Consider the following 19,666-nt stretch of genomic DNA (forward strand, 5'->3'; position numbering starts at 1 on the left):
TGCAAATATGTTTTCGGAATGTCGGAACATTACTGTAGATTAGGAATTTTTATTTGGTTAATATTCACGAAAGGAATACAATAATCTATACATTTTGTCAAATTCACAAATGTTACTTACATGCTATAGAGTTAGTTGCCAATTTTTAAATTCCAAGAAAAATACTTGTACCTACTCGTAAGAATCCGACAAGAATAAGACTTGAGTGAAATCATACTATTTTGAATTTTTCCAAATGACATATGAACTATAAAAAGTATAAAGTGGCCATACCTGTGTATTATGTATTAATGGTTATATGCTAATTGAAGTGGTAGGAGTTACTCAGTAATTACTTTTGTTTTCATTACTTTCTTGATAAAGAATCGTTGAACGATCGTTTTACAGTCCAAACAAACTTTGAACTTTCTTGAAATAATAAATCATTAAAAAAAGAGCCGTGATCGAGAATCAAACTCAGATCGCTAAAACGCATCTGGCAACAGAGATATCCACTGTGGCATGGAGGCATTTGAATTTCATGAGTTTGAAAAAAACATTATTTATTTTGCTAATTTGCGAACATACGCAACCTTTTGAATTGACGAATTCGCGAAAAAAGATCATATAAGCAAGTTTTCGCGAAATCCTTGTGACACAAAAATATCCCAGTCTACAGTATTTCACAAGTTCTGATTATGACACTTCATGCATGAGAAGAAGTTGTAATTGTTCCTTTATTTTAATTCGGAAACCAAATATTTCTGTACCACATCAGGCATCATTGTCATCCAATGGCTTGGTTTCGATTTTGAAAAAAGTTCATGAAATCATCTATTGATGTAAAACATCTTATTGAAATAACAAGAGCCCGGTTTGAGCCGGGTGATGCTCCCCGAATAGGTTTTGGACACAGGAAAGTACACCTCTTGTAGTTTCAGAGTTATGTCCGTGGAAAAAGTTCAAAGTGCAATAATTCCAAAATTAGGCAAGGCTGTTACAGTTTTTTTGCACTGCACTTCTAATCAATGTGATCTATCAACTTACAAAGTTTCTTGATGATACCTCTTATGATTTCCGAGTTATGTCCTGGACAATTCAAAAAGTAATAAGAAAGGGCAATAACTCCAGAATTAGGCAAGGTAGAGTTATGATTCTTGTGCACTGCACATCTACCCATTGAAATTTATCTACCTACAAAGTTTCATGTTGATATCTCTTATAGTTTTACAGCTATGTCCTGGACAAGATTTTTCTAAAAGTGGAGATTATTAAAAAATAAGGCTTAACAGAGTTATGGTTCTTTTGCACTGCACATCTATCCATTGAGATCTATTCACCTACAAAGTTTCATGTTGATATCTCTTATAGTTTTAGAGTTATGCCCCGGACAAGATTTTTCTACAAGGGGAGATAATTCAAAAACCGGGCAAAATAGAGTTATGGTTCTTTGACACTGCACTCCCCCTCGATGCCCTCTACCACTGTATGAAGTTTCAACAAATTATCTCCAAGGGTTTTCAAGTTATGTTCCGGACAAAAGTCAAAGTATTAAAATAAACAAAGGGCAATAACTCCAAAATTAGGATAAAAAGAGTTATTGTTCTTATGCAATGCACATCTATGCATTGAGATCTATTCACCTACAAAGTTTCATGTTGATATCTCTTATAGTTTTAGAGTTATGCCCCGGACAAGATTTTTCTATAAGGGGATATAATTCAAAAACTGGGAAAAGTAGAGTTATGGTTCTTTGACACTGCACTCCCCCTCGATGCCCTCTACCACTGTATGAAGTTTCAACAAATTATCTCCAAGGGTTTTCAAGTTATGTTCCGGACAAAGTTCAAAGTATTAAAATTAACAAAGGGCAATAACTCCAAAATTAGGACAAAAAGAGTTATTATTCTTATGCACTGCACATCTACCCATTGAGATCTATTCACCTACAAAGTTTCATGTTGATATCTCTAATAGTTTTAGAGTTATGCCCCGGACAAGATTTTTCTATAAGGGGAGATAATTCAAAAACCGGGCAAAATAGAGTTATGGTTCTTTGACACTGCACTCCCCCTTGATGCCCTCTACCACTGTATGAAGTTTCAACAAATTATCTCCAAGGGTTTTCAAGTTATACTCCGGACAAGACAACGGACGGACAGACGGACAGACGGACGGACGGACAGACGGACAGACGGACAAGGCGCCGACTATATGCTCCCCCGAAATTTTTCGGGGAGCATAAAAAGAGTACAAAATATTCTTGGGGCGTCCGTGGCCGAGTGGTTAAGGTCTTTGACTTCAAACCACTTTCCCCTCACTGCTGTGGGTTCGAATCCCGACAGGGACTTTGATTCTTTCATGTGAGGAAGCTATCCAGCTAGCTTACGGAACATTGGTGGTTCTACTCAGGTGCCCGTTCGTGCCTGAAATAATGCACTGAAGGGCACCTGAGGTATTCCTCCACCAGTAAAGCTGGAACCTCGCCATATGACCTATACTGTGTCGATAATTAAGTACTGACGACCCAACAAGAGCGTCAAATAGATGTAACATAGTCTTAGGTGTTAAATGAAATTCTTGAGTGTGTTCATTTCCTTTAACGCTTTCACAACAAGTAACTGGACATTGTAATGAAAAAGTCCGTTAGAGTCAAATTCTACGCCAAGGTAATTGACGTTTTTTTTACTATTTCAAGTTGAGTATCACCATATGTCCATTGTTCGTTTAATTGCAAACCACCTCGCTTTCTAAAAACCATCACTTTTGTTTGTTCCGTGTTGACAATTAATCCCCATTTATCCCAATAAGACTTTAAATTATCCAAGCTCCGTTACAGGTCATCGATATTATCTGCCATTACAACCATGTCGTCAGCATACAGAAATAATTTTATTGTGAAATCTTCAAAATTGAGTCCACTATCTATGTTTGAGTTTAAATGTAGCCCCAGGGGGGGGGGGGGGGGGTCATTGTTTTTTCCCTCTATGTATACTGGGATCCTACATATTACCGGACAAAATATGAAGTTTTTTATCTGTAACTTTTATTTAAAATAATAAAAAAGAATGGAATTTTACCCAAATAATTTTGGGTTCCTTAATGCAAGTAAACATTCCGTTATCAAACATGAAGTTAAACATTTGACCTTAGAAATATGTCTTTAAAGTAGGGCATTATAAGAGGAAAAAAATCGTGTAAACAACTCAATTTACCGGATATTGTGTTTCAAAAAATTTTGTCGTGAATTGAAATTAATCTTTAAATAATCAGCAAGGAAACTACGACCATTGTATGGCAATGTTAAGATATTCTGTTCTTTGTCATACAGTTTCCTTTGATCATCATGTAGCATGTTACAAAAGTCATAAAATATATTTTATCTACATTTCATGTAAAATTTCCTCCCATGGCTATAACCCGTTTCCTTATATGTTTTTAATTTGCACTTCTTTGTAAAAGACAACAACGTGTTACTGTTTAGACTAAATTCAAAATAACTTTTCATCATTAAATTATGTTATGATTGTCTCTTGGGGTAACGTTGAAAAGAATTAAAAGTAAAACCTATCTAAAAAAAAACCATTAAGGTTCTCCATAATCGGGCCTGCGCAGAACAGATTATTCCCCCGCATGACCAGGTCATTGAAATAACTAGTAAACAAAAGGGCATGTTAGTAGATAAAGAACTGAATCAACAATATTTATCGGAGAGTGATTTTGTTGTTATTTACTTTGAAATAGAAAGTGTGTGTACGATTCAGACTGTATGATTATTTAATCGAAGCAAAAAATAAAGCACTTTTCAGCAGTAATAGCTTTTGTCCGGTAAACTGATTGTCCGGTAAATATGTAGGATCCCAGTATAGTAAAAAATATTTGAAAAAAAAACCCGTAAGAGCTGGAGCTAAGATATTTAGCATGAAACATCATGATCATTTATTTAATTAACGGCCAATAATAATTTCCAAAATTTCCAAAAATATGGTTATTTTGTTTGTGAAAGTATCATTCATACGATGTGATGCCGTTGTAATATTGGGTCGTTTTGCACACATTTGTACGTGTTTTAACCAAAATTAGGCAAAAGTGGCGTTCCCTCGTAAAACTGTACAGAATTGTTTGCATAAACCATGTAAACGGCAATGAATTGCACCGTGTGCGTGTAACAAGTTTAAAGAACACATACGTGGGCTCCAGTCTCACAAAGTGTTTCCAGCAAAAGATAAAATAAAATTTATAAATTTAACTTATCGACAACAGCAAACGGCCATATTTGATCCAACGCTTCTGCGATGAATACTCCACTGCCGCTGCGATTGACACACCGCTTCTGCGAAAGCTATGGTCAGTGAAAAGTATGATAGTATTGACCCGTAGCTGTTTTACAGAAATTATAAACATTCTCCTGTCGCTATCGCTCCCGTCGAACTTTCTAATTTCTGCAGAACAGCACGGATGAACACTAACATATACTTAATAAATTGTCCTTTGTAAACTTTCATACTTAATTTTTGTCTGGGGCATAATTAAAAAAAGTATTAGAGAACTGACCTTGAAATTTAATAAATAGACAGGTCACATTTTAGAAAATGCCGTACCTAAGAACCATAACGCTTTTTGACAGATATAATTTAATAACTTGCTTACAGTTTGTTATGTGCGCACATCTGTAATGTTTTTAGAAGTCTTGACACATTTCTAGCGCTAAAAGATGTATATTGCTGTCAATCATGTTGAAAAATTGGCCTCTCTGATTGGATAATAAATTGGTGCAAATATTGCTTATTTCACTAACAGGTTTTTAATTAAATAAGTGTGTGTGGTTACCATTAACACTATGATGATTTAACAACGGCTAATAAGAGTTTACACACAAAACAAGAAAATGTAAGTATTATAATGGATTTGTTTCATAATTTAGTAAATTTCATGCAACATTTAATAGCAACGCAGTATTAAAGTGACATATATAATCGCTATATTTCATTTAATTAAAAGAACCTTTATATATACAATGATTATTTATAACAGGAGAATATAAAGAAGGAACCTGACATTTATCTAGAAACTTATGTTATTTGATGTATCCTTAACGCAGTCAGGAGATTTGAGATAACAAAAATAGGTGTAAATCATTTTACAGGGCAAACATATAACATAATAAATTTTGATTCAGTAACTTCCTTTGTAACATGAAGTTTTATTGCAAGAGATTTTTATTTCCAGAAAATCAATTAAACATCTTGACAACTTATAATAACATTCAGATTCAACAAACAACAACAATTGTTTTGAATTAAGGCCTCCAGCCCAAAATACAAATTATATTCAAAGCAGTTTTGCATATATTTTAGCTGTGTCTTAATCACACTTTGTTATCTATTTTCTCTTTTTATATAAGCTTTAAATAATTTCATGAACAAGGAAAGCAATATTATTTATTGTTTCCATATTTTAAGTTTTGTTTTAATTGTAAAAAATACAATTTTGAGTCCCGGCTGCGGCGTGCCGACTTTTCGTTTGATTATATATAAACATTTCAAATTCTCCTTATCATCTAGTTAATAGTGTAGGATATTTTATTTCCTAAAATGAATCTCAAATGCCCATCATTTATCAAAGTCGATTTTAAAGTCGGTTTTACATAAAAATAAAGAAGGAAACAATTTAGTGGCGTTTGACTTCTCTAATAACCTTGACTGTTGAAGGCGTTTTACGATGTTTAACCAGAAGGTATGTACTGTATGTATTTTTGTTGATTTGTTTCAGGTTTTATATTTTCTGCTCCACACCGAATAAAGATTATAGCAAAGCAGACGACACTTCAGTGTGCTTTTGTAAATACGTGTTATATATAGACAAATTCTGATCTGTTTATTTCATAAATGTGTGGTTTATTTGTTATATACTGCATAATAGGCCTTTCTCAAAATATATGCATACTTTACATTCCATCACCAGAGAGAGGCTAACAGGGCATGAATGTAAACAAGTAATGTCTGACCTGATAAGCCCAAGTGTGTTAAACTTACCAGGGAAAATATAATTTTTATTGTTGTGTTCCACTCTGTTATTCCAATTCTAAATATGATTATACGGTTAATTTTCATAAAAAACCTAAGGATGTGAGTTAAATAAAGGAAGGATTGTGGAAATAAGATGGGGATGAATGAGAACATTCCGAGGTAAAATTTCATTGTTCTTTTCTTTTTTAAACTAAGCTACTTTAGATGTATTACTACTTACATTAATTAATCTGATTTCTCATTGTTTTAAATGTTTCATTTAATTATTAACATAATAAAATGTTTTGTTCATTAATTTCATTTAAATATCACACTTATGATTAATCTAAATCAATACCGTTTTTATACTAAAAAACAATAACAGTTATTTTGTTTACCATTTCAGATCAATATATGACAAGACAATAGTGCTTGTTTTGAAGCATTTCACACAATAAGATTAACAATCATGGACACAAATTCATATATGTCAGAAGAGAATAGACGTACCCTCTTGGTTCAAATGGAGAAGTAATGAACAGACCAGTAAGATGGACACTAAAGAAGAATTTTGCCAGATGAAAGGTAGATCACAAGACTTAATTTTCATTTTTACACAGAAATAAAGTTCAGCTACAGTAAAAAATACTATAAATGCAATTACAATATAAATTGATATATTCTAGAAATGTCATAATTCTTGTTACCACTGCATAATTAAATGTATATATATTTTTCAGGAATTCCATTGGTAACAGTAATGAACACAAATTGACAACTGCTATTTGAATCGCCTTAAGTTGTAATATCTCTTTATGGCAGTTGCAGAACAGATGAAAAAGAAACTATCAAACAGTTCAAAGAAGAATTACAGAAAACTGAGGAAGAAAATAAAATGTGATATTGAACTTTTGATACAAACAAATTTTTAAATGAAAACAGCTGCATATCTTGTTTATTTTGGATATTCAACATATGTATATTCATTACAGTTTTCAATGTTTAAAACATCAGCAAAAACATTAAGAGCTTTTATTATGAAGCAAGCAAAACAAACAGCTTGACTGATAGAAAGAGATAGATGTTGCAAGCTGACAAAATGTATTTTTAGCATATTTTAAAGGACCATTTGTTTAGTCTTTTGTGTCTTAATTCAAATAAAATAATTAAAAAGAAATCATCGCATTACTTTGTTTTTAACATTACTTTGTTTTTAACATTGTGCTTTGTAACATATATGGTACAGCTGTAGGGAATATGTCAACACGGTAATAACATTTAATATTTTGTCCTCTTATTGCATTATATACTGTTGAGTGAATGCTAAAAGAAGTGCTGAAGCTAGATGCTGTCTTTCCTAATACCCTCCGACTGCAAGGTCCTGCACATGTATTCTGCAAATGTTTAGTCCCCTAAGTAAATGAAATGTCTGGGGTTGTTAAATCCAGGCAACATGCTCTGGAAGTGCTGTGTACCCCAATGATTTGTTATATATCAGCAAGTACAGGGTTCAACAATGTGACCACATTATCAAGTCGGACCAACTGGACAAGTGCAATAAGCTAATGATACCTCAGATTTGACTGATATTTGCAATTAAATGATTGTAATTTGTTAAATACTAAGTATTTAATACTGTAATTAGTTAAAACAGTTGATAATATATAAGTTTTACATCCGTTACTTAGCATGAAATGTATGTTTCCAATGCTGTAAACAACATCGTGTGTTAAGATACTGAAAATCCATTGAAATGTATAAGACGGGGGTGTGGTGTCATGTCTAAACAAAATTGTTATTTTGATTTGGTAAGGTTGTCTGTAAAGTTAACCAGTTACTAGACAGTCATCCAGAATTTTTGATTTTCAAATACAAAATGAATAAAACTTATTTTTTTTTATTTCAATGGCTATAAATTTAGGGGAAGTATGTTACTGAATTCAGCATCCAACTGTTTACATCTATTATCAGTTAATTGCCCTATACATTCTTGACCAACATGTGTTTAGATAAGCAATAAAATACTCATAACACAGATAATGTCTGTATAAGTTGCAAAGAGTTAACCTGATATGCATACTTGTCACAGAATATTAGGAATTAATTAGAATTATCATAAACATTAATTCACTTTTCAGGTCTTGAATACATGTGTATCCTTCACCTTATATAGCGTAAAATAAACCATTTATCTCCAGAAGAGATTTTTGTAATGTTAAATATAACATTCAACAAGTATGTAGTACTATTAGTACTAAATCAAGATCTCTAAATCTTTCGGCCATATATTCGTGATAAGTTTACATAGAGCAGATACTGGAGCTTGCCCTGTTAGCCTCGTTCTGAGAAATCTATGAATATGTATGAGGTAATATTAAGAAGGGTCTATATACTGCATACACTCTAGCCTCTACAGTAGGTCAATAACTATGATTGTACCACAGGAACTTGACATTCTATCAATATTAACGATAATATGAATAAAACATAGTATAAAAAGAATAGTTAGGGGGTATTTTTTTTATATTATTGTTAATATTGACAGAATTTCAAGTTCCTGTGGAATGTACATATTAATTGAGAAAATTATTTCAAGAGTACTACAGTAAGTTATAAACTTAATATAATTTTGCATCCATATATTGGAGTGTGATATATCAAATTTTTGCTTATGTAGATTTGATTTTTAACGTTATAAACTTTAAAAATAACTTAAAGTATTTATTTTGAAATAGAGAAATAGAATAAAGTCTCTTCTCAGTATGTTTAGAAGTTTTATTCAACAAGTTTTTTTTATAACCCTGATGAAGACTCGTAAGAGTCGAAACGTCGGTTAGCATCATTAAATAAACTTTAAAACTTATCCTGTGTTGATTGTTTGTTCCACTTTTATTGTTTTTCTTGTAAGTTGAAATAATATGTAATAAAACAGACAGTCAATGAAACATGTATCAGAATTAATTCTATGTAATAATGTTATTCGGAATATTATGCGTATATATTATTTAATAATGCTATGCTATCCTTGAGGACACTAAAAGAAAAGAAAAACAAAATGTATAATAGTATGTTTGGTGCTTATTAATGTTATTTATAAGGGGAAAAATTAGATATAAGAAATTAAAAAAATTAGTGTCTCATTACCGTTTACACGTATCACGATCAGGTGATTGCACATAAATAAGGACTGAGTAAAATTTTAAAAACGAAAGCAGGCAAAGGTAAGTATTTATCTTTAGTATTCTTATTTATAAATAAATTATTGTTCGATATCATTAAAATACTGTACAAAATGGTCAAATGTATTGAAATAATCTGTTTTAAGATTAGTCTCAAGAAAATCACTAATAAAATGTAACATGAGATAAAACAAAGATGTTTATGATATATGTTTACATACCAAAGTTCCTAAAATACCCGTACAGGAAATTATCGAGTGTACTTGACAATAATTCTTATGTTATTGTACCATTACTTATCAAGAACATGATTCTATCTATATGTATTTGTGAAAATATTTTCTTTCAAAATCTGTGGGCCCCAAGAAGGATCGTAGGTATTGTTTACAAACAGGATGGGAGAGAATCTCATTTATAGTAAATTACATGCCTGATTTAGAAAAACTTAAACATCTCTCAAACACGGATATGGGCGCATTGTACATATATCTTTTTATGTGGATACAGTTGATATATTGTTAAGGTTTTCGGTTTTTCATTCCATTTGATAAAAAACTAAATATTGTATAATTCATCTGATGCTTTCCGTGAATAGATTTACTTAGATAAAAAGATAATTTATTCCAGAATGGCAGAAGGGAGCAATTTTCAATCGTTAAAAGATGGTTCTGATGCAGATTTTGAATTCACGTGTACACCTTGCAGCAAAGACAATATTCGAGAAGAGGCTGACAAGTATTGCCCTGAGTGTCAAGAATATCTGTGTAGGACATGTACACGATACCATAGTCGACTCAAGGCTTCACAGCAACATAAACTGCTGGATAAAAATGACGTCAATCGAGGCTTACATATAGCAAGGACTAAATGCCAGTACCATGCTGACCGAGACATTGAAATGTACTGCAAAACACATGATATGGTTTATTGTACGATGTGCATTGCAACAGAACATAGGTAATGGTTGAACTAAACATATCTAACATTTTAATCAGTCTCAGGTTTTTTTTTTGGGTTATAAATATCATGAAAGTTTGCCTTCAATTTTAGATATGTGAATCGGGTCAAATGTAGTCTGTACTATTAACAGATTATGTTTCAACTCCTGTAGTAAATAACATTATGATTTTACGGTGTATTGCCATTGGATATCTCCCTATTTCTCCATATATTGCCTCTAGATTAATTGATTTACGGACACAAAAAATTCTTTTGAAGAAATTTACAATGTACAAGTTCTATATTTTTACAATCATAGTATCCAAACATTTCTTCGCTATAATTTAGGACATATCCTACTAATGTATCAAATAGTTTACATTTATCTTGAATCTTTAGATCTAGTTGGTTAAATACTGTAAAAAGGTTATGCATAGAAAATGATGAATGTTGGGCAAGATGCTTTTGTGTCCTATGCCAGTGTCCATTTTTAAAGAAATTAAGGCCTAAATATTTAAAGCTTTTTACGACTTCTAACGTTTGACTGTTGAAAATGAAGTTAAATGTTGAATGTCTACCTTCTTCAAATATCATTATTTTAGTTGTGTTAACTTTCAGATTCCATGTTTGGCAGTATGAATTCAAATCATTTAATATTGACTGTAATGCATCGGGTGTATTGGCAAAAAGAGCTGTATCATCAGCAAAAAGTAGCATCAATAATTTTAGGTCATGTACGGTGAAATTTCCATCAATATTACAATTAATGTTATGAATTATGTCGTTTACAAAAAATAAAAGTAAAAGACTTGAACTGGGGTCACCTTGTTTTGCGCCTGTATTTGAGATGAAGTTTGATGATACCTCTTTATTATACATTTCGCTGCTTTACCTTTTTGGAATCAAATTAATTAACTATTATAGTTTTATGTTTAATAGTCGGTTTTAAATGGCTGTCTATATCCACGTCTGGTAGAGGCACTAGCTTTCCTTTTTCTGCTCGTTTTAACTTTTTTTCTGTGGGTTTTTGTCAGATTGAGATTCTCAGACATTAGACCTCCTATTTAGCTTCACTTTGTAACAAAAAAACCAAAATAATCCAATTGTTTGGTAGGAAAAATTAGTAAAATTGAGAGAGAGAAAAAATCACGTGTTACACTTAACACCGTAAACCGTTATCATACGACCTATACTGTGTCAGTGTGACGTAACATCCACACACGAACAAACAATTATATTTTGTAGGTCTTGTGATGGAGTAAACAAGATTGAAGATGTGTCCAAACAAAGCGTTACCCAAACGGAGATTCAAGCCCTATTAGATGAGACAAAGAATGTACATGACACTGTAAAATCCCTGACAGTAAAACAGAAACAGAATTTAACCGTAATAGATAAACAGAAAGAAGTTATTGAAGAAAAACTAGATGATACAGAGACAAAACTTATAGAACATATTAGAAAATTAAAAAGAGAGACAGCAAAATGTTTGAATGATAAATATTCTACACTGAAGGAGGAACTCGTTTCTTCTCACAGTATATCAGGTCGAACAGATAAAGTGTTGAAGCAAACTACGGAGCAACTGCAATTGATTGATAGTCTGAATATAGAGCAACAATTTGTCAGGATGAAGTTGATGAAAAAGATTGTCAAAGATGCAAAAACTTTAATTACAAAAGGTGCGACAGAAGGTACAACATTTATCGAGTTTACTGTAAATAGAGAGCTGACGGACGTCAATAAAAAAATAAAATCTTTAGGTGATGTAACAACCGGAATTGTGGATGAGCAGATTGTGAAACAGAGGCAATACAAAATAAAGTCAACGAAAGAGGTCAATGTGAAGCTGAGTAATGACAATATGGAATGTTACATATCTGATATCTGCAGACTTCCTGATGGTAAGATACTTCTGACTGATTGTAACAATAACAAAGTGAAAAGACTCAACATTAATAATAGTGTAGAAAACATATATGATTTTTATGCTTGTCCTTCAGGTATATGTTGTGTCAGTAACAGTGAAGTGGCTGTGAAATTAGACAACAATAAAATACAACTCTTTTCTGTTGGCCCACCTCTGTCCAAAGGAAGGACTATAGATATAGAAAACGGTAATCAGTTTGGATTAACAATGTGTTGTGGTGATCTATGGTCATCAGCCTCAAATGGTGTTAACGTATACAGTACATCATCAAAGCTTGTTAAATCTATCGTCAACGATCAAAACGGGAAGTCTATATTTAAATCCAATGTTCAGCAGATGTCAGTCACTTCTGATACAGTGATCGTGACAGATTGCTCTGATGGAGCTGTTTGTCTTAACAAGAATGGTGTGGTCATTAGAGAGCTGAGAGACAGTAGATTGAAGTGTACCGTAGGTGTATGTGTAGCTGATGATGGAACGGTATTCATATGTGGATATCAATCTAACAACATCGTTATGTTCGACAGTGATGGTAATTGTCTCGGAGAACTGATTGGGAAAGACTCTGGCTTGAAAAAACCAGTCAATATGTGCTTTGACGGGACAAAAAAAAGGTTAATTGTTGGATTTTACATCAAAGACACCCTATTTGTAATTGAATTTGCTTAAGATAGATCGCAAAACTTTCAACTTCTAACCGGTAAATTCCTTAAAATAAGTTTATGCTGAATTGTGATGTTTTACAATTTTCAGAAATAAATCTAATGTATTTATTGGCTATAGATGCGAAATAACTATCAATATTGTTTAGTACTTGGTTTATATTGATGTTTTCAATCAACTGAAAAACTCGTGTCATAAAATCAATATGTGAATTATATAAAATGTTATTTGCATGCGACATTGTTTTAGTCTTTCGACGCACATGCGTTAGTCCTAAATGCTGTTTAGAAAATAGAAACAATAATTAAAAATATATTTTAAATTTTTGTAGAACAATCTTTGTAACACAATTATATCATTCTTCTATAAACAAGATATAATGCCTGTCAGTTATACATAATATAATATAAAATCTTGCTAAAATTGTGTCATTTGTTGCAATTAAATTAAAAATTAGAACTCTGTAAGGGATAGATTTTGAGAAATATTAGAAGATGATGCAAATGAACTTTTATTATTCTTAAACGTTTCAGGCTTTAAATGAACATATTACATGTATCAAATTTCACATGTGCATATTCGGATTTTTGTTGATGAATGTTAGTAAAATGTAATAATCATGATGTTAAGATACATTATTATGTTAATCTGTTCAAAATGTCGGACCATTACTTTTATTTTCGTTTATATTCACAAAAGGAATACAACAATTTATACATGCTGTAAAGTTCACAAATGTTACTTACATGCTATAAACTAAGTTGCCAATTTTTAAATTCCAAGAAAAATACTTGTACCTACTCGTAAGAATCCGACAAGAATAAGACTTTAGTGAAATCATACTATTTTGAATTTTACAAATGACATAATTACAATTAACGTATGAACTATGAAAAGTAGGGCATACCTATGTATTATGTATAAATGGTTATATGCTGATTGAAGTGGTATATAGGAGTTACTCCTTAATTACTTTTGTTTTCATTATTTCCTTGATAAAGAATCGTTATGTATATGATCGTTTTACTGCCCAAACAAACTGTGAACTTTCTTCAAATAAAAGAAATCATAAAAAAGAGCCGTGATTGAGAATCAACGCAGATCATCACTAAACTAGCAACAGAGATATCCACTGTGTCGTTGAGGCATTTGAATTTCACGAATTTGAAAAATGACATAAAGGTGTATTATACACGCCTAATTTAAATTCCTTCTTCATTTCAAGTTACGAATAAAAATAAATCTCTTTATTATATAATCTATAAATAGCTTTGAAATGCCTTTCCCTGATTGGCTAACAAGCAACTTTTTGTAAAAAATAACAGGTCAATATCAGAGTATATTCACCTGTTTTTTCCTAAAAATAGATTTTCTGGAAATCCCTAAAAGACGCGATACTTTGACGTGACGTCACGCCAAGTTTGTTGTTATTATTCTGAAAAAACGTTGAGTTGGGTGTACATAAGAGTCAAGTTACCGTTTTTCATTTTTAAGAAAAATAGGGATTAGCATGCCAATGGAAAGGGCCAAATTATGGAAACAGTAGACAAGCTGAAAAATAATGATTTCCGTCGTATGCAATGGCAGATGTGATAAGCCATATAAAAGCTATTTATAGATTATATAATAAAACAGATATGTACATTTTAGCTGTTGAATATGATGTGATATGTACTGAAAAAATTAATATTGACCGAGGCGATGATGTGATATGTACTGAAAAATTAATATTGACCTCGGCTATCGCCTCGGTCAATATTAATTTTTTTCAGTACATATATATCACATATCATATTCAACAGCTAAAAAGTCCATATTTGTATAATATATCATATCTGTTTACATTGTTTTTGTATAGTGAAATATTTTAAGCTTCAATCCATATTAATATGTCGAAACATTTTTTAAACAAAATAGATAGTTAAAACAAGCGGATTTCTCTAATATACATGTATATGGCAATATGAATTGTACTTCGGAACAGCATTTGAGTGACCTTCGAATTTAACTAGAACGGCGGTTAAGATGAAAACAAACAAGACATTAATCGCTCACCTAAATGCCATTGTTAGAAAAAGTTATAATTTCTTTGATGTAGAAACAGGTGAAAAGTTCACATTCAAGGTCACCGATACTTACATACAAAGTGTACAAGCAGTTTAAATTTGAAGATTGAAACTTCAGACAAATAGGCACTTATAGAACTGAAAGAGTTTCACTAAGCAATGCATTTGTCCAATATCAAAAGTCTTTGTCTTGTGTATTCTAAGGAGAACATGTATCTTTTAAGTATAACAATTTAGTAATGCACAATGTGCAATATAATTCTTTTTACTCCAGGGGCATGATTTATTCATTTTTGTAGAGGTCCACTAGACAAAGTTACATGTTTAATTTGGAAATAAAGTTAACATTCTAACCATTTAAAGGAACAATTTTTCTGCGTCTGAAAATAAAACAACAACAAAAAAACAACAACAATAACTGACTTTATTTCCAAATGAATTGACAAAATGGTATGACATTTTATGTATGTAATTAAAACTGATGTTTTGCTGGTGAAATAAATTCTATATACTGTACATTTTTTTATTGTAAATATTTGTTGGTATACACGTGTGTTATCAAAGCAGAATACTATTATGATGAGAATGTATAACAAGCAACCCGAATTCATTCAATTTGCTACTTCTTCTTACTTTTCTCTTTCAAATACTGTATTTTATTATTATATTTGTATGACTTTAGGAACAGGAAGCGAGAAAAAGTATAATTAAATGGAAAAAAAATGGACGATATTGGACAGGCAATAAAATCGTTCAATCATTGTACTCATTAAATTTGGTTCTACCATTTACTCATTGAATAAAACGATGTGCGACTTCGTTATGCAACTTTACATAGGATGGAAATTGTTTTGACAGATAACTTACAATTGTGTGCAAGATGTTATGGCCAATTTTGCGCCTCAAAATGCATTTCATTCACTTAAAGTACCTGTTACCCAATTGTACTCAACACCAAAAACAACTTTTCGACTTTCAGGCCTAAACAGAGAGAGCTCCAAAGCAACTAACAACAGAACAGTATGTTTTTAAACACGTGTTCCGTGCGGTCTAGATTAACATATAAATTTAACGTTAACTGTATGCTTACCTCGTATTTACCATTTTTACCGAGCGTCTATGCCAACATAATTATTATGAGCCCAATGTACGATTTTGGTCACATGGTAATCCGCAATGTAGCTTTCAACATCATTAGCTGGTATTGGATCATTTTATCTGAAGGTTCCATTTGAAACAAAAATGAAAAGGCACACGAGAGAAAAGTGCATATGCTGTTATTTTATTTTTTCTGTTTCATGATTTCTATTACATTGTGATAAAACAGTTATAATATATGAAACTCGTTAGTAACTTACGGCCTCGACATTTTTTAACAACAACACCACTCGATGTCGCCCCTACCAGTGTTATATACTCGCAACTAACTCGTTTTATATACTATAACTATTTCATAACAGAAACAAGAACTGTCACAGGATATTGGACGTACAAAACTGTAAAAGAAAAATCAATTATGATATAAATATTTTTCTTCTTATGACAGGAAGTTATAGTTTTTAACATAAATTCCAAGTTCAAGGGGGAATAATTCTGGAAAAAGTCACACGAGAGTCATCGACCTTGCCACATAACATGTGTGTAATGATACAAAATGCATATTTGAAGTTTGAAGTAGATACCTTAAAGAGTAAAAAAGTTATAATATTTCTTACAGAAAATTCTAAGTTCAATGGGAGATAATCAATCTGAAAATATTGCTTCAAGAGTTATGACCCTTGTCACATAAGATGTGCTTGATGATAAGGAATATGTATTTGAAGTTTGAGGTAGACACCTTTAAAACTAAATAAATTATATTAAAAATATCATTTTTCAAGTAAAACAATCTACGTTAATGGGGTGATATTTTTGTAATATTGGTGCTAGAGTTATGAACCTTGTCACATAAGATGTGGTTAATGATACGGAACATATATTTGAAGTTTGAAGTTGATACCTTAAGAAAGGAAAAATTTTATAGTGAAAAATTCTTTAACTGCATCAAAACTTTGATCTGAAATCTGGACAGGGCAAGTAGGACAGCTCTTCGTATAGCTATATAGTCGAGCTAATGAAACATACAAATCATTAGCAAAGCAGTAGAAATTCCCCAGGTAAGGCACACACTTCGCATATATCTTTTTGAACAGAGGTAACGTTCGATTCTTCGATTTTTTTGCAGAATTTTATGCACATGGAATATTGTCTTGCACGTGTTTTGTTACTCAAAATGTCCCATTGTTTTTTATATTTTGCATGATATATTTATTCCTTGATGCTATTTTATCTCTATGGTATTAATTATGTTGACACAAATGCACAAATTAAATTATCAGGAAATGTATTATTATCTTAATGACCGATGGTCAGGTATTACCATAACACTATTGAATACAGAACATATTTATTCTAAGTACTAGAGCATATGTTTACATGTTAAAGCACTCTATCAAACTCGTATCAAAGATACAAGTCTACACTGAGTTAAACCCACGTGACTAGAGAGCAAATCATATTAGCAGTAAATTCATTAGTAATTATACCCTCTGCTTTTGTTGACATCAAAAGTCAATCTGTTTTGTTTTTCATAGATGATTACTGTGGTATTTGGCGCAATATTCCGAGGGTCAAGAGATTGAGGCGCATAGGAATTTTAGTTGCCGACGCACGCGTCCAGTTGCGTAGCTGCCAGTGGGAACAGATAGACACGTAGAGATTCCCCCTTCTATTTGCTGGGGTACGGGCCTCCTTTCAGAAATGAAGATATAAAATAGTGTTTTCCAATTCATTTTGGGGCGTTTTTGTTGCATTCAGACACTCAAATAATTTTATTAAAAATTAAAATATCTGCCATTTAACTTGAATGCCAGTGTTATCTCCATCGCTCAAATAGTGTCCATTTTCATTATCAAATGATCCGAAAAACACGTCATGGTATGGAACATAATGAATGCATTTATTCTATCTTGCTCGATGACATTGGAACTTGCATTACGCTTAATTTCGTCTTGCTTTAGGATATTTGAAATATGCCATTTTGCATTATTTCATTCAAATTTGCGTAGTGACTATAATTCTTTCATTGAGTGATAACTATTGAACTTGCTCAAGCCATTTATCGTAATGTTTTGGAATGCTAAAATGTTAACGTCATAAAACTTTATGTATAAGCTACCTTTCTCCATGCTCTATACAAATTTACGGTTAAATTCATTTTTGTATTACTTTTTTTTGTAAAAGTCGTTCAAAATCGACTATTTTTTATTCCCTACTTCCATTTATACACCGAAGATCACTGATGGATTTTGGTAAACGTACCTTAAATGATTTATCGCTCGCATGGCGTGATTACTGTTAGCTTTCGATGATTTCCATTATTCAGTGTTTAGGCTAAACAAAGTTCAGTGTCTGAGCTTTTGGATCATGTTTGGTCATCTGACATTGTATATACACAATTTAAACGAATGTATAAGCAATTGTGAATTGTTAAGGGGGCGAGAATTCTATTATGCGAGCTGCTCATCGAAATTTTCTGTACAGAAACCGCGATGACCATACAACGGGTTTCCTTTTTCGAACATAAAAATACGTATCAAGCACTAAAATATATAAAACTGCCCCTCTCAAAAAAAGAATCAATATCAGTAGAAAGGATTATGCAATATAATTTTGTATATGTATGTGATCAGTCTTATAGAAAAAACATACTTGTGGGGTTATCTAATGGGGGTACTTATTCAGTTGTTGATTTCAGGTCATGGCTTTATGGGCTGCAACCCCCACCCTCAGCTCAGCAACATATACGTTCATTAGGCTGGGCTTGAATATAAATGTGTCAGATTCACGCAATGGATTCGATCGGAACGAAATGTTTACACTGTTAACGGCTAGGTCTAGATTATTTTCGAATGCCATTGTTAACATCACAAAATTCAAATTGATACGGGCGATTAACCTGTTCAAATGCAAAAATGGTACCAGGATCGATAAAAAAGTTACCGTTTTTAAGACGGCTATGTCATTAATTCCTCTGAAATGTAACACTTTTAGCGACCCATCGAGCAAATAAAAAATTTCTTTATTCATGAAGCATTTTATCAAAATATACGACAGTCTATTTTATCACTTAACCCTTTACCACATATATACGCGAAACAATGCACTTTCGACCTCGCCCCTTTTAGGGCCTGAAATAGTGAAAAAAAATGTCCTTTTTTGCCCAAAAAACACAATGTTTTCCGTTAGAAAATGTTGCTAAAAATAGTGAGCACTTTTCGGCGCCACCCCCATCCAAAAGATACATCAGGGGGTTGTCAGAAGGGGGATGTGCCCCCTTTTTTTTGGGGGGGGGTTGAAGGGGGGCGGCAGTTCCCCTCATTGCCAAGAAAATTTTGGACATGTGAGAGGCTTAAAATGACCCCAGGTCGATGATAAGGTAACGTGTAACCAACGCCGAAAAACCTTCACTACCTCAATTCATTGAGAAGTTGCAGCACTTTGAAATCGATTGATGGAAAAAATCAAAGCAAAATAGAAAGTTTTGGCAAATTTGAGTTGTTCCTTCGTTGCCATGGTAACAGGAAATTAAAGACTGAGCATGTCGTTACAATGAAAACGGCCATTTTTCACAATATGCTCATGAGGGGAAGGGTAAATCATGTTTATTTCATACACAAATACGTGCATTTCGATGCTCGTGTTAAAATAAAATTCATATATGATAATAAAAATACTCGAAATAAAAAGGATTATCTATTTACAAGTATATCTATGACTGGCAGATATGATACAAACATCCCCCATCCAAAAGATACATCAGGGGGTTGCCAGAAGGGGGATGTGCCCCCTTCATTTTTTAAG

The 19,666-nt window shown here is 32.3% G+C and overlaps 1 protein-coding gene and 1 long non-coding RNA gene across 2 annotated transcripts; both read left to right on the plus strand.

Moving 5' to 3' along the window:
- Positions 1-5,677: 5,677 nt before the first annotated feature.
- On the plus strand, positions 5,678-15,278 carry LOC132737091 (uncharacterized). Its single transcript, XM_060724331.1, has 3 exons — positions 5,678-5,715; positions 9,794-10,123; positions 11,351-15,278. Exons 2-3 carry the CDS (start codon positions 9,795-9,797, stop codon positions 12,702-12,704), a joined length of 1,683 nt encoding a protein of 560 aa, XP_060580314.1. The 5' UTR covers positions 5,678-5,715; position 9,794; the 3' UTR covers positions 12,705-15,278.
- Positions 6,152-7,164, plus strand: LOC132737092 (uncharacterized). The gene is made up of 2 exons (XR_009626679.1): positions 6,152-6,572; positions 6,728-7,164. It is a non-coding gene; the product is annotated as an uncharacterized LOC132737092 (long non-coding RNA).
- Positions 15,279-19,666: the final 4,388 nt, after the last annotated feature.

This window comes from Ruditapes philippinarum, unplaced genomic scaffold, assembly GCF_026571515.1.
Source record: "Ruditapes philippinarum isolate M1 unplaced genomic scaffold, ASM2657151v2 ctg12038_1_1_1_1, whole genome shotgun sequence".
Lineage (NCBI taxonomy): Eukaryota > Metazoa > Mollusca > Bivalvia > Venerida > Veneridae > Ruditapes > Ruditapes philippinarum.

Excerpts from the sequence above, each read along its gene's own strand:
- LOC132737091 (XM_060724331.1), top strand. The coding sequence starts at position 9,795 with ATGGCAGAAGGGAGCAATTTTCAATCGTTAAAAGATGGTTCTGATGCA. Across the intron at positions 10,124-11,350 it reads TGCATTGCAACAGAACATAG|GTCTTGTGATGGAGTAAACA; the intron begins GTAATGGTTGAA and ends TATATTTTGTAG.